This window comes from Juglans regia, chromosome 13, assembly GCF_001411555.2.
Source record: "Juglans regia cultivar Chandler chromosome 13, Walnut 2.0, whole genome shotgun sequence".
In the NCBI taxonomy this organism is placed as follows: domain Eukaryota; kingdom Viridiplantae; phylum Streptophyta; class Magnoliopsida; order Fagales; family Juglandaceae; genus Juglans; species Juglans regia.
Genome location: NC_049913.1, coordinates 21,823,383 through 21,838,471, shown reverse-complemented (window position 1 = coordinate 21,838,471; position 15,089 = coordinate 21,823,383). Strand labels below are relative to the sequence as shown.

The 15,089-nt window shown below is 40.6% G+C and overlaps 1 protein-coding gene across 2 annotated transcripts in view; it reads right to left on the bottom strand.

The window, feature by feature from the left end:
* LOC118343669 overlaps positions 1-13,221 on the bottom strand; it is a 40,969-nt gene extending 27,748 nt beyond the window's left edge. The window contains exons 1-3 of one of the 2 annotated variants that reach the window (XM_018985141.2): positions 12,864-13,221; positions 12,682-12,725; positions 3,648-3,728 (exon numbers count right to left, since the gene is read on the bottom strand). In XM_018985141.2, the coding sequence (XP_018840686.1) occupies positions 3,648-3,728; positions 12,682-12,725; positions 12,864-13,104 (366 nt within the window). In that variant the 5' untranslated portion in view covers positions 13,105-13,221. The remainder of the gene's footprint in view (positions 1-3,647; positions 3,729-12,681; positions 12,726-12,863) is intronic. The other variant, XM_035684899.1, reaches the window with a different exon arrangement.
* Between the last annotated feature and the right edge of the window lie 1,868 nt (positions 13,222-15,089).

The following is a 15,089-nucleotide window of genomic DNA, read 5'->3' as shown; positions in this document are numbered from 1 at the left end:
GATTCATTTGATAAGCTATAGAAAGGGCAACAACATGACTTAAAGGCTTTGGGCACTTGAAGGCTTTTAACTTATTTAATTCATTTAAAGGACCTATTTTATTAGTTTAGAATAATTGAGTTTATTATGGGAAGCACTTAAGGGGGCCTATGCAAGGGCATGTTGGGAAAGTTATTATTTTATTGAACTATGGTTAGGGTTACTGTAGCGAGTTACTGTAGTGCCGTACTGTAGCCGCGGCACTGTTCACTCATGGGTATTTTTGGAAGATGGAGCATTATTTTGACTAGGATTTTAATTAGGTTTTGGTTTAAATACTTTTTGTAGCCACATTTAATCAGTTTATGAAATTTGATGAATTTATTCATTGTGAGTTGAGTTTTACTCCTCTTGTTCTTAATTGAACTTTTGAACTTATCAAAGATAAATCACAACCTTTGTGGCGTTCCTCCTTTGTAATCTAGGTTCTTGAGACGGGTTATTCAACGGGTCTAGATTTTAATATAATCTAGGCTCTTGAAACGAGTTCTCATCAGGTCTAGGTTCTCCATCCATTGACTTGATTTTGGCTTTCTTGGAGAGTTTTCAAATTGATTGTGGGTTCAAGGGATTTCATTCCCGCAGGTTCATATCAACCCCACAAGAGGTACTCTCAACATTTCTCACCTATTGTTTGCAGATGATACATTGATTTTTTGTGAGGCAGAACAGAACCAGATGTAGCCATTTAGGGCTCTCTTACTTTATTTTGAAGCGATATCTGGTCTAAAAGTGAACCTCGACAAGTCAGAGTTGGTGTCAGTTGGTAATGTTAGCAATATCCGACAGTTGGCTCACATTCTTGGTTGTAAGGTTTCCTCTCTTCCCATAAATTACCTTGGTCTTCCGTTGGAGGCAGCACCACGGGCCAAGCTATCTAGGATACAGTGATTGAGAAGATTGAAAGTAGATTAATAGGTTGGAAGAGATTGTACTTGTCGAAAGGTGGTCGTATCACCTTAATCAAAAGCACTCTATCCAATTTACCAACCTATTTTCTATCTCTATTCCCCATTCCAGTAAGCGTGGTAACTCGGATAAAAAAATTGCATCGTGATTTCCTTTGGAGTGGTATGGGGAATGAATTATAATTCCACTTGGTCAAGTGGGATAAGGTATGCTCTCCAATTTCCTCTGGTGGGCTGGAATTAGAAACTTGAGAATCTTTAATAGGACTTTACTTGGGAAATGATTGTGGAGATACACTTGGAATCGGCCTTTGAAAGTCGGTGATAGACCTTAAATATGGAGGCATGTGGGGCCGAGGGGAGGGGGGGTGGTTTGCAGCACTAGAGAGGTGAGTGGGGCTTATGGAGTGGGAGTTTGGCAGCATATTAGGCGAGGGTAGGAGATTTTTACTCTTCACACTAGACTTATGTTGGGAGATGGCTCTAGAATTAAATTCTGGAGTGACCTATGGCATGGGAATAATGCCCTTAAGGATTCATTTCCTTCAATTTTCAGGATTGCTTGTGAAAAAGAAGCTTCAGTGGCGGATATTTTGGTACTATTTGGGGATCAAGTCCAATGGAATGTCAACTTTAGTAGGGCTGCCCAAGATTGGGAAATTGGTAGCTTTGAGGATTTTTTTCATTTTCTATACTCCATGAGACCGAAAATTCAACGAGCTGATAGGTTGTGGGGGAAACCAACAGATAAAGGCATGTTCTTGGTTCGTTCTTTTTATAAGTCTCTCACCCAATCGCAAGATAACCAATTTCCATGAAAGAAGATGTGGCAAAATAGAGCACCTCCTAAACAGGCATTTTTTGCTGGGTCAGCTTCTTTGGGTAAGATTTTGACGATGGAAAACTTAAGAAAACGGAGGGTGATCATAGTAGACTGGTGCTGCATGTGTAAGAAAAGTGGTGAAACTATGGATTATCTTCTACTACATTGTGAGGTAGCTGTAGAGCTATGGGATGATGTGTTCTGCAGGTTGAAGCTAGCTTTGGTCATGCCAGCCACAATGGTTGAGTTCTTGGCCAACTGACAAACCTAAGAGGAGCCCCCCAAATCACAGTTGTGAGGAAATTGGTGCCTATTTGCATCTTGTGGTGCTTATGGAAGGAGCGTTCCAGACATTTGAAGATAAAGAATGCTCTATAGAGGAACTTAGATCACTTTTTGTTAGAACTTTATTTTTGTGGACTATAGCTGTAGATTTTAATGACCTGGGCATTCATGACTTTCTTGTTTCTTTTTTTTCTTCCTAGATAGGCGTTAACTTGTGTATACCCTCTTGTGTACTTGGGCTAAGCCTTTTGTTATTAATATAATCGTTTACCTATATATATATATATATATATATATATTTTACGTTTGCATGCTTTTCAAGTTATGTCTACAGTTGTCTAAGGGGTATGATGGCTCATTTTCTTTTTAATAAAAGAGCCCCAGTCTCTATAGTAAAAGGATTGTGAATAACATATCTCAAGGCTTTTATGTAATCTGTCAAAAATAAGAAAAGAGCTCTAAAACCACCAACATCAATGTTTTTTCATACCTAATTAACACTAAACCCCTTTACATCAAATCTGGCAGTTAGACAATGGTGCCAAACTCCTAAACATCCTGCATCAAATAGACACAAGACACCACTTAAAGCAGGAGTTCATTTGAAACCCAAAAGCACTGGAACATTTACAGGAAGTTAAATAGGTAAAAAAGGATACTCTTCATCCGTTGTTCTTCAAAAAACTGATGCATACAGCTTCCAACTCTTTGCGAACTCGTCTACAACTACTCAACTTGACACAATTAAGCTTAATTACAAGCAAATTGGATATAGTTCACAAGTCCTTTTTCAACTAAGAGGGGACGGCAATGTACATCATTTGCTGTCATTATCTTAAACCTAAGGTCCTAAATCATACTTTATACCATCTCTCTATTTATTATATCATTTTTCCCCATGACTTCAAGTTTTTATTTTAAGCTTCCTTCTACCTATAATCATTTCCTCAACTTGACTTAAATCATGATTCTTTTTTCACTAGCGCATTGATCACTCTCGATTGGATATGTCTAAACCATGTTAAACAAGTTTTCCTCCTCTCTCTCAATAGGGGCCAGTCCTATCCTTCTGGATTGCATTCTTACTCATTCAACCTCATTTTACATATGTATTTCCTCGTAAAAGCTCAGCTTATCCAGAACCATGGATCATAGTCAATCTAATATTGCACACTCACCCAATACTTTCAATGAGTTTCTCCATTTCATCCATGTTGCTCTTATTCAATGGGTCAGCATTAGGTATTATAGATCTGGTACCAAAAATGATTGCTGTTTGGTTTCTCTTGGTGGTAAAGTTCTACTATATCCCCATTTCCATTCTACTTATATTGAAATTACACTCCATACACTCGGTATTTTAGTTTTACTAGAGGATCAATTTTTGGCACACGTAAAAGAACAAAGTTTATAGTTTTGGATGGAATATACATGTGCTTTTTTTATAAAAACTCTATTTAAAGCAAGTTTTCCATGAAACACTTAATTCTCACCAATGGGTTTCAAATCTCAATATTTACAAGAAAAAAGCGCCAAATAGCATGCGGACAGGCAGAAAGGCAATGGGAAACAGAAAAATTTGAGATAAAAACCTGTAGAGCTTTTAGTCGTTCCTCTTCACATGTTGGTTGTTTAAGAACTGCAGACTGTTCATCAACTCGTGTGAAAATTTGCTGTGAAGATCAAGAAATTCAAGGCCATTATTAGAAGCATATTTCCTTATTTATCAATTATCATAGGCTCTATTAATAAAGAAGATCCATCAATTTAGGGTGTAAATCGGTCTGGTCCAGTTCGGTTAATTTTTGGTCCATTTTTCCCAAACCGAACATCCATAGGGACTAGACCGGACCGGTAACTACCGGTTAGTCCAGTCGGTCCAGTCTAACTATTTTATTATTTTTTTCATCTTCGTTTTCAAATAAATTAATAAAAAAATATTTAAATTACTAAATTAAAATTAAGTGAATTATTAACGTGAATTATGTAACTAACTCATTAAAAAAATATTTTATTATAATTATATTTATGATGTTGATAGTTACAACTTACTAACATAGACTTTACTCTTTAGTATGTATAATTATTAATAATGTCATATATTTTATATATGGTTAATGAATATCAAATAATTTCATGGTATATAGATTATTCATGCTTGCTTGCAACTTAGACATTTAAAAAGAGAATAATCATTGGATTACTACTCTATTATTACTCATCTACTACTCTTTTTATATTTGATTTTTTTTTATAAATTTTTTATTTTACTTAATGATTAAGGAAATGAGTATTAGTAAAGTTATATATATATTTTTTTAATTTTCTTTAATGATTAAGGATGTTAAAAAAATACTTAAAAGAAAATGATAAAAAAATAAAAAAATCTTGAAATACACTTGAGTAGTAGATGGGTAGTAATAAGATAGTAAGCCTATCACTACCCTTAAAACAAATTACCTAATTATTTTAATTAAGTGTAAATAGTAGAGTATGCATAAATTATCACATGATTTATTAGTAATGAGTTCCTCTTTGGAACGGTCCGGCTAGTTTTGGGCGTTTAAAAGCCCTCAATCAAAAGGCAACACGTAAGCAAGTCTACACTAAAAAATATAAAACTCTTAACACCAGATCTCCCCCTCTTAGCCCTCCAAATCTCACATTCATAGCCGAGTACACAACTCTTTCCCAACCACCCACGGACCACCTTCATCCTCTTCATCTCTGCCCCAGAACGATGCCTCAATCCCCGCTACCACTGCCGATGCCTTAAATCAACTCAAATCAACATTCGATGCCACGGACCACCTTCATCCTCTTCATCTCTGCCCCTGCTCCTTCTTCTTGCGTATGCTTCTTCTTTCTGACGTATGTTTCGTCTTTATGACGTAAGCAAATCCCGAAGGCAGAGATTATGTGATCATCTGCCCTTCTCACTAGCGACTGTGAGCCACGTTATACGTGTCGAACCATGATGGCGTGTCTCGAAAGATATCGTGTGACTTCTAGGGCACGCCCAGTGTTTTAAATATGCTGGAAATATTTAAAAGGAGTATTTCCAGTATTATTGAATTAAAATTTATCTTAAATACGACAATCATAATATTATTGAAGAGCTCCAAAAATATTATAATTGCCGGAAATCATTTTAATATTATTATTAAAATGATTTCAATTATTTAAGATATTATGAGATTTAAATTATGTTGAGAACTTTTATTAATTAAATGGTTTAATCCTTTTAAATATGTTAAGTGAGACTTCATCATTTTATTAATGATGAAGAAATATTACTTTATAAACTAAAGTTAGTTTAAAATAATATTTACCTTAATTTCTCTAAGTGTTTTTAATTAAGTTAATAGTTAATGCATTTTGAATCAGTGTTTTAATCCCTCGTCGTTAGATCATTACGTGGATCCCCAGACGAATGGACTGGGTTAAATACCCAGACCTCCTCTCTTTCTCCCTCATTTCCCGTAGCCCTCTCTCTCTCCTCCCTCTCTCATTCGGCGTACGCAGTACGTGGACTACCTCTTCCACGCCGATTCTTCCACGCCTCAGCTCGGCGCCGCCGTGCATCGCCAGCTCTCACCACCGGCACCACCAGCTCGACCTCACGCCGGCGAGCTCAACCAGCCCAGTCCCTCTCTCTCACGCTCTCCCTTTCTCCATTTCGGAAGTACACAGCCCGAATGGGCTTGGTGCGCGTAATGCCGCCATGCGCCATCCTCCGGCGCCACCACTCCCTCGAAAGCTTCCTCTACCACCGGCCACCACTCCCTAGCGAGCTTGGCCCCTCCCATGCAGCCACCTTCCCTCTCCATCGCACACACGCATGCACAAGGAAACCCACACACGGCTTCACCTTCCCTCTCCACCGTACACGGCACCCACGACCACCATGCGACGCCATGGACCTCTTCTCTCCTTCCCCTTCCTCCTCCACATGACCCATGGCCAGAAGCCCCCTCCTCCACCTCACGGTTTCTCCCTCTCTCACGCACGGGTTGCACGCCGTGCACCACTGTGCACCGCCACCCACGGCTGGTAACCACCACCTCCAGCCTCCTTAGGCCGCCACCAAGCCAACCCAACCTCCCACGGCCACGATCTGCCACCCACAAGAGCACACTCTCTCTCACTCTCCCACGGCTTCTTCTCCACGGTATGGCCAGATCCGCCACCGTGGCACCACCTTGACGCCACCACGAGATCCACTGCACCTCCCTTAGCCGAGCCCTAGGTCCAAACCATCACTTTATGTGGTGGGTAACCACTGCACATGATGGACAGTCACTGCGTGTGATTGACCGCCACTGCACACGATTAGATCCGCCGTGTTATGCTCCTTGCCACCATCACAAGGCCACCACGAGCCCTTCCAAGACCACACCTAGCTATCCAAACGCCTAAACAGTCACCGTATATGAGTTAGCCGCCATGTACAACTCTTCTGACATCATCGGCTGTGACGATCAACGAGCAACACACGGGTTATCTCGTCGATGGTATAACCCTCTATCTCTCATTAATTATGTTAGATATTGATTAGTTGACTAGATTGTGGACTGTGCTGTTAGTATTAATGGAGTTGCGGTATTGTGATGTGGTGCTGTGTGATGAAGTGTTGGGCATTCTGTGTAGTGAAGTGTTTGGCTTGTCTGTGTTGTATGGAGGTGTATTGTGCCGTGTGGTGTACTGTGAAGTGTTGGGCATAATTGGGAAGTGTGCTGTGAAGTGTTGTGGACTGTGCTGTGTAATGTGGTTGTGGAGTATGTGTTGTAATGGTGGCATGGCGTATGTGGAATGGAAACAGTGCACACTGAGTGTACTCTATGTGTATGTGGCGTAATGTATATGTGAAGGAAGTACATGTGGAATGTACTCTGTATGGTGGAGTAAGGCACCATGTGGCGGATATGCCATAATGGTGATGTGGCATGTGGAACGGGAAGAGTACACGCTGAGTGTACTCTGTGTGGCATAATGTGAGGCAAGGAGAGTATATGTAAAATATACCCTCCTAGCGTATTGTGGAATGGGATGAGTACAAGTGGAGTGTACTCAGTGGCATAGTGCGTGTAAAAGGAGTACATGTGAAGTGTCCTCCATGTGGTGGAGTGATGCACCATATGGCGGATATGCCATAATGGTGATGTGCCGTAGTGTGTATGAAGAGGGTACACAATGAGTGTACTCTGTGTGGGGTGTGGTATATGTGGGGAGTACATGTGGAATGTACTCTATGTGGTGGACAATGCACCATATGACGTGTATGCCATAGTGGTGATATGTCGTAACATGCATGGAGTATACGTAGAGTGTATTGCATGTAGTGGAGTGACGCATCATATGGCGGATATGCCATAATGGTGATGTAGCGGGATGTGTTTGAATGGAGTACATGTGGGGTGTACTCCATTTGATGGGTGATGCACCATGTGGCGGATATGCCATAATGGTGATGTGGCGTAATGCATGTGGATGGAGTACACAGGGAGTGTACTCCATGTGATATAATGATGTACCATATGGCGAGTATGCCATAATGGTGATGTGGCGTAATGCATGTGGATGGAGTACACAAGGAGTGTACTCCATGTGATATAGTGATGTACCATATGGTGGGTATGCCATAGTGGTGATGTGGCGTGGTATGTGAAGAGAGTATACGTGGAGTGTACTCCACGTGGCAGCGACACTCAGTGTGCCGTGTCGTAGAGATAAGGATGGTTATGTGATTGATGGGCGTGGAACGTGATGGGTAATGTCGGGAACTGTGGAATAGTATCCCGAAGAAGTTGTGGCGAAGCCTATAGTCTAAGGTGACGGGTGTCACCATGATGGACATATGGCTAGGAGTATACGTGAAGTGGCAGAACAAGTATAAGAGTGCACAACGGAAGCATGACTGAGGAATGTCACGAAGTGACATGACTAATGACAGTCGTGCTTGTGATGGGCGAAGTAGTGGAACAAGTGTAAGAGTACACAGCGGAAGCATGACAGGGCAACGTCACGAAGTGACGTGGTTATTGGAAGTCATGCTTATGATGGGTGAAGTGTTAAAGTGTAGGAATGGCGTAAGGGGAACGTGACGAGATGTCACGATGTGGCGGGAGTACATGAGGAACCATACTAGTGATGAGTCAGGAGTTGACGTAGCAGAATGTTGGGTAACGCGACAAGGTCACAGTGTAGCTCTGGAGCAATCTCAAGCTATGTGACGTGACATAAGGCGTAGTTGTGAATGAAATCTTGTCGTGTTAGGTGTTGGGATGAACTGTCAAAAGGGACAGGTAGCATGAAGAGTCATGCTGGCCGGGTTAAGAGAAGATTGGTATCGGAGTATGGCCCATGTCCCTACGAGCAGGTGATCAACGTGTTATATATGTTGATCTTAGGTGATAAAGGGGTAAGGCGTAACATGGTGAGACACAAGTGTTGGACAGATTCACCATATATAATGGGTAATCTGTCATTAGCATAGTTGCACGGTGCTTAAGCCTCAGAGTTGGCTTAAAGCCATGTGGCTTGTATGGATGGGAATGAGGATTTAGTGTGGGCTAAGATGCATGAAGGTAGTGACGGGCATATTATCTAGGATTGGGATGCATGATTTCCATCGGTCGGAATGTGGTTGTAAGAAGAGTAAGACGAATGTCTTAGTGTCTTAATCCTAAGGTGAATAATGGGTTCACCTTAGTAGATGAGCACTCAAGACAAGACCTTGAGTTGGAAGATGTGGTGACCGCAAGTGGTCCCCGAAGGGTTTAACATAGTAAAGGGCACGTAAGTGCATGGGATAGAAGGAGATGTTCCAAGTATAGCGTAGTTCTATTTATAGTTCAAGTTACTTATGCATTAGATAGAGAATGACGCTAAGGTATGTGTATGCATGTAGGTTGCCATCAGACAAGCACATGAATGAACTGAATGACATGCAAGTAGCATGGAGTCCAGGTAAGTGTTACGTTCATACTCTTCTAGAGTCTTTATAAGGTAAAAGAAAATGAAAACGAAAACTTTTCCTTTATGACGCTTTAAGAAAAGACTAAAGACGTTTTACGAAAGAAAATGCTAAGTGATCAAAGGTATAAGTATGTACGGCCCCTCCTTGGTAACCTCTGTTTACGCACCCAAAGTATTAATTGTATGCATGTGAATGGATGACTATACGCTGTATCTATTGTATGTATTTTATGAGAAAATCCATAAACTGATGAAGATGCATGAAAGGCATGACAGTGGATGCTTTTATGAATCCTACGAACCGACGCTCTCATGTGCGCCACGAGGTGACGCTTGTGGACGCCATGATTGACGACGTTCAAGGTGACGCTTATGGGATGCCATGAAAGCTGACGTTTAAGCCCATGTATGTTCTTAAATGAAGTTTTCCATGAACAAACTGTTAAAGAAATGATAGAACTGAAATGAATTGAAAGACGAAAAAACGATTTTCAGGCTTACACCCCAAACGATATTTTCTCATGAAAATAAATATTTTCTCATGAAAAGAAAGGACTGTTAAATGAAAGAATGAACTGAATGAAAGCTCCAACTCTTTCGAGCTGACATGAATGAATGAATGCATGAATGAAAAGCAAGAAAGAAAGAAATGAAAGCATGAATGTATGAAGATACGTAACGGCCACATGAATGAATGAAAGGGTACCAATGAATGGGCAGATTGCAATGCCAGGTAAGTAGTACTGGAAGTGCACCCAGTGCTGCCCCCTATGAAAGAGATTCCCAACCCGTGGCCACAGGCGGAATCCGGGTCCAAAGGAAGACCGCTAACCCCAAACACACGGGGCGTAACAGTGTCTACTGGCCTATGAAAGTGATAAGAACGAATGGATGTATGCATGCATGTATGAACGCACGAATGCACAAACCTTTAAGAAATGATGGCACTGATGGGAGACACGTTTTGAAGAAAGGAAAGTCTTTTAAAAAGAAAAGCCCCGTCCAATGAAGTTTTCAAAAGAACGAACGTACGCACGTAAACATGCACGAACTCTTGAAGAAACGAAGGCACTGACGGGAGAAACGTTTTATGAAAAGGATGCCCAGGTTTTAAAAGAGAAAAACCCCGTCCAATGACTTTTTTAAACGAACGCACGTAAGCACGTATGCATGCACGGAATAGTATCTACAAGTGACAAATGCATGAATGAAAACATATGTTGTTATATTTTAACCGTATGAAGTAATGCTTACGAGTCTTCGACTCATTTTAGTTTTTATGCATGTCCCTCCCCCACAGGAACTGCATGGTCGGGAAGGACACGGCCCATGGGGAAGAGCATGGAAGTCTAGGCACGAGTTTTAAACGTACAAGAGGCCTTTTATTATAAGATTTATGTTTTCCGCTGTAAACCTCTTTTATCCCAAAACAAATTTTAATTTATAAATGTGGAATCTCGCACCCTAGGTATGCAAGTGAAAAGTTTTAAACAGGACGGTAATTCCCGTCGTCCTTTTATAAAAATATTTTGAAAAAAGTCCCACCACAAGGACGGGCTTTACACAGGGTGCCTGGGCGCTGGGGGCGTTGGGCGTGCTGGGCTGTGCGTGCGTTGGGCGTGTGCGTGGGGCGCTGGACTGGGCGCGCGAAACTGCTGCCTGCACACAGCCCAAGCTAGGCATGCTGCGCGCACTGGCCAGACTGAGTGTGCTGGCATGGTCACCAACCTCACTGGGCATCTTGGGCATGTCAAGGCAGGGCCCATGGCATGCCCTTGGGGCTGCTGTGGGGCTGTCCAGCCTTGTCTCGACATGGCTAATAGCTTCGCCATAGGCCACAAAACATGGGGTCCTACCACAACCACCAACATTTTGATGCAATTTTCTTTCTTTTCTTGGTCTTTCATTCCCTCATATTTTTAATAGCTTATCCAACTCCAATAAATTAACTGCTTATGAACTTCTATTTTATCAAATTCCTGAACATGTTCCAATTATGAGGGTAGTAGTTCTTATCATGGTGTCAGATCCCAGATTATATGGATTCCTTCTTTTCTAACCAGGTCAATCCCAAAGCCATAATGTCTCAAAATGAGGAGGCTGTAACGAAATTGTTTTTTATTCCTTTGTCTCAAACTTCATGAAATGCTATTTTTAAGCAAAATATTTGGTAAATATATTTTTCTTTTGATAGGTAAATGATTAGGCAAATCTTCGGGAAATGTTATTCCACTCATACATTTTTTTTTTTTTTATGTCGGGGAACCTATCCAAGGCAGGGCCCTTCAGACCTACTCCTGCAGAGTAAACTATAGTCCCGTGCACCGTACCCTCCGAAGTTTCCCTACACGGAACTAGTTAAATTGCTTGCTTTTCACCAAGAGGTTGGCCCAAGTGGTGAAGGCGTTGGTCTTGGGGTATCACTCCCTTCAAGGTCCAAGGTTCAACACCTCATGGGTCTTGAAAGAGTTGTTCCCATTCTCCCGACTGTTGTGCATCAGGAACTCCAATCTTGAAGCAATACCTTATCCAATAGCTTCTCAATGGGAGGAAATCAGGACACAAAATACAAGCTTACAGGAGTGAGGAACCAGGAGTTGAAGGCAGAGACGAAGCCAACGGGGGGCAGGACAAGAGGAGGGGGCCCTGGCCCCCCAGGGCACTGAACAAAATTTACTTTGACACCCCTTTTTTTGCCCATACAACTTCTGAACATACTATTTTAATCCAAGCAAACTAAAATTTAATAATTCAGCTATATTATTTCATATAATATTTTGATAGATAAAACTTCAATTCTTAGAGAGATTTATTAGAAAAATAATATTTACTTTTAAACACATTTAAAAGATAGGAGAACATAAATAATAAAGTATTTTTATTTGTAGTCATCACTGATATGTTGTCTAAAAATTTTGTGAAGATTTTAAGTCATAATTTTAATTTTGATGTTTGCTTAAACTTTATGTATACACTTTTTAATTAAAAATTTATATATATAAATTTTTTTTGTCGTTATGAGTTTTGTAAAATGCCTATTTTCTTTAGGTTTTGAATTTATTTTCTATTTATTATTCTTGAATCACATTTTTTTTTTATCACTTCGTTAGTGGTGTTCCTTAAAAGATTCAATTAAACTATTTATTACAACCTAAAATATTTGGTGTTCCTTATAATTCGTCCCTGATGTTGAAGGCACGGCTTGTTGTTGTAGGAAGCATTTGCTACCAAACTTAAAATTTGGATCCAAGTCGAAAACCGATTTCTGGAAATATCTATCCTCTAGGGTTCATTTAAGATGCTCTGACCGTAACCTAAACTGGTAGTTTATTGGTTAACCTATTGCTCTGGAGCAACACGGTGGCTTTATGCCTGACATGGATTGTTCTAATTACGGGTAGGACCAGGAAGGCAATCTAGATGAGTCAGCCTATAATGCAGAGATCCAACCCTGCCCTTGAACCCAAGTCCAAAATTAAGTTCCACAAAGCTTGGAGTCGAAAACGTTGTGTAGCCAGTAGATCGTGTAAAAAAAAAAGCCTCACATGGCCTTTTATCTCACGTTACGAAATACAAAACCAATGAACCAACAACCATAAGTAAAAATTTTGGCACACAACGTATGAATGGGAAATTTTGAGTGATTACCGGAGCCATCCATTGACAAGTATCGCAGTCTATGCATGTGTGGTCTGCAAAAGCATTCAAAACTCGTATAATTTACCAAACAGATAATACTCAGCAATAATAGCTTACAAAAAAAAAATACGTTAACATACATGCAAACAGATTATTTACTATTCCTCAAACGGGACTGTTCCCTTTCTTACCAACAAAAAACTCTCCGTCTACGTTCTGAGGCCGTCGCTGTTTAAGAGAAACAGTGGATGCTGATGCTTGTGCTTGAGAACTTCGAATTGCTTTTAGAAACGGAATTCTACTCGCCGATGAATTCGTATTGAACGTGAACCCCATGGGAACTCTGACCGATGATAACGAAAGCATGGAAGAAGAACAAGGAGGGATCCTTGTGCTTCTCAGTCTCACAGCCATTGCCATTTCAAGGCTCATTTTCTTTCTCCTATTCCGGACTCATTTTCTGTCAAATAGCAAGTACGCAGAGATATGGGAAAGGACAGGTGGGGCAGTGACGGAGCTGTGGGGCCGATGAGATTGGGCGGATGAGTTTTCGTGTAGTCTATGTAACTCCATGCCCGTTCATTTATGAACTCTACGCTAGTTATATTCATTGCGCACGGCATCTATCCGATAGGATAATTCCTTCTGACCAGGAGCAATAGTTGTTGACCACCATATTCGAGTCTTGCAATCAATCTCAATCTGTTGATGATCAAATCCTTGGAGAAGGGGTTTATCCGTCTGAGTTCTTCACCCTGGGGTGTGCCTGTATTGTTCATCAAGAAGAATGATGGTTTAATGAGAATGTCTATCGACTATAGGGAGTTGAACAAGATGACAATAAAGAACAAGTATCTATTACCTCAAATAGATGATCTATTAGATGAGCTACAAGGACTCTCAATGTTTTCGAAGATATATTTACGATTGGGATATCATCAACTAAAGGTCAGAGAGCATGATCTACCAAAGACTACTTTTAGTATGAGGTATGGCCATTATCAGTTTTTGGTGATGCCCTTTGGGCTAACCAATGCTCCTGCAACATTTGTGGATCTGATGAACAGAGTATTCAAACCATACCTAGATAGTTTTATTCTCATATTCATCGATGACATTTTGATCTATTCAAAGAGCGAGGAGGAACATTGAAAATACCTTGGTTTGGTGCTGACCACTCTTAAAGATTAGGAGTTGTATGCCAAACTCAATAAATGTGAGTTCTGGCTCAAAGAAGTAAAATTTTTGGGATATAAGATATCCAACGAAGGAGTAGTTGTCAATCCTAGTAAGGTAGAAGAGGTGATGAGTTGGCAGAGACCAATCAATGTTCACGAGATTCAGAGTTTCTTAGAACTGGATGGTTACTATAGGAGATTCATTGAGGGCTTCTCAAGACTATCTGGACTGCTTACTACCTTGACCAAGAAATATGCCAGGTTCATTTGGAGTGAAAAATGCGAGGAAAGTTTTCTTGAATTAAAGAAGAGGCTGACAACGACAGCGATGTTCACATTGCCGAAGCCCCATAAATCTTATGTAGTAGATAGCGATATATCGAAAGCAAGTCTTGGGTGTGTGCTAATGCAAAAGGGGTGAGTAGTCACATATGCTTCCCATTAGTTGAAGAACCACGAACAAAATTACCCTACCCATGATTTAGCGTTAGCTGCAGTGGTGTACGCTCTAAAGATTTGAAGATACTACTTGTATGGGGAAAAGTGTAAAGTATCAAGGATCACAAGAGCCTCCAGTATCTTTGAGAGCAGAAGAATCTCAATATGAGACAAAGAAGATGGCTTGAAATGATTAGTGGCTACCAATGCGACATTAAATGCCACCCAGGTAAAGCTAATGTGGTGGCAGATGCTTTAAGTCGAAAGTCCTGAACTGAAAATCCTTTAGTTTCATCAATAGAGATGGAGTCTCTTTTAAGTAGTATGAGAAGTCTGCTAATTGGGACCCATCATCGGGGTGATGTTCTGGCCTCAGTACAATATATTGTACCATTGGATTGGGAAGAGTTGAAGACCCATCAGATGGAGGATAGTAAATTGTTAGAAGTAATATGTAAGATAGAGAACTCATAATGGCAAAAAGAATTCTGGGTCAAAGGAGATGGGACCTTGTACTATAAGGACCAAAGAGTAATCCCAGCCGACCCAGAATCAAGAGATAGACTTTTAAGGGAGGCTCATCATTCTCCCTATACCACCCATTCTAGTAGCACGAACATGTACCAGTATTTAAAGCAACATTTTTTTGTGGGAATGAATGGAAAGAGATGTGGCAGAATTAGTAAACAAATGTTCAATGTGAAGAATGGTCAAAGCAGAAGGTCAAAGCAGAACATCTCGATGGAAGTGGGAAGATATCTCGATGGATTTCGTAGTTGGATTTTTTAGAACCCTTGCTAG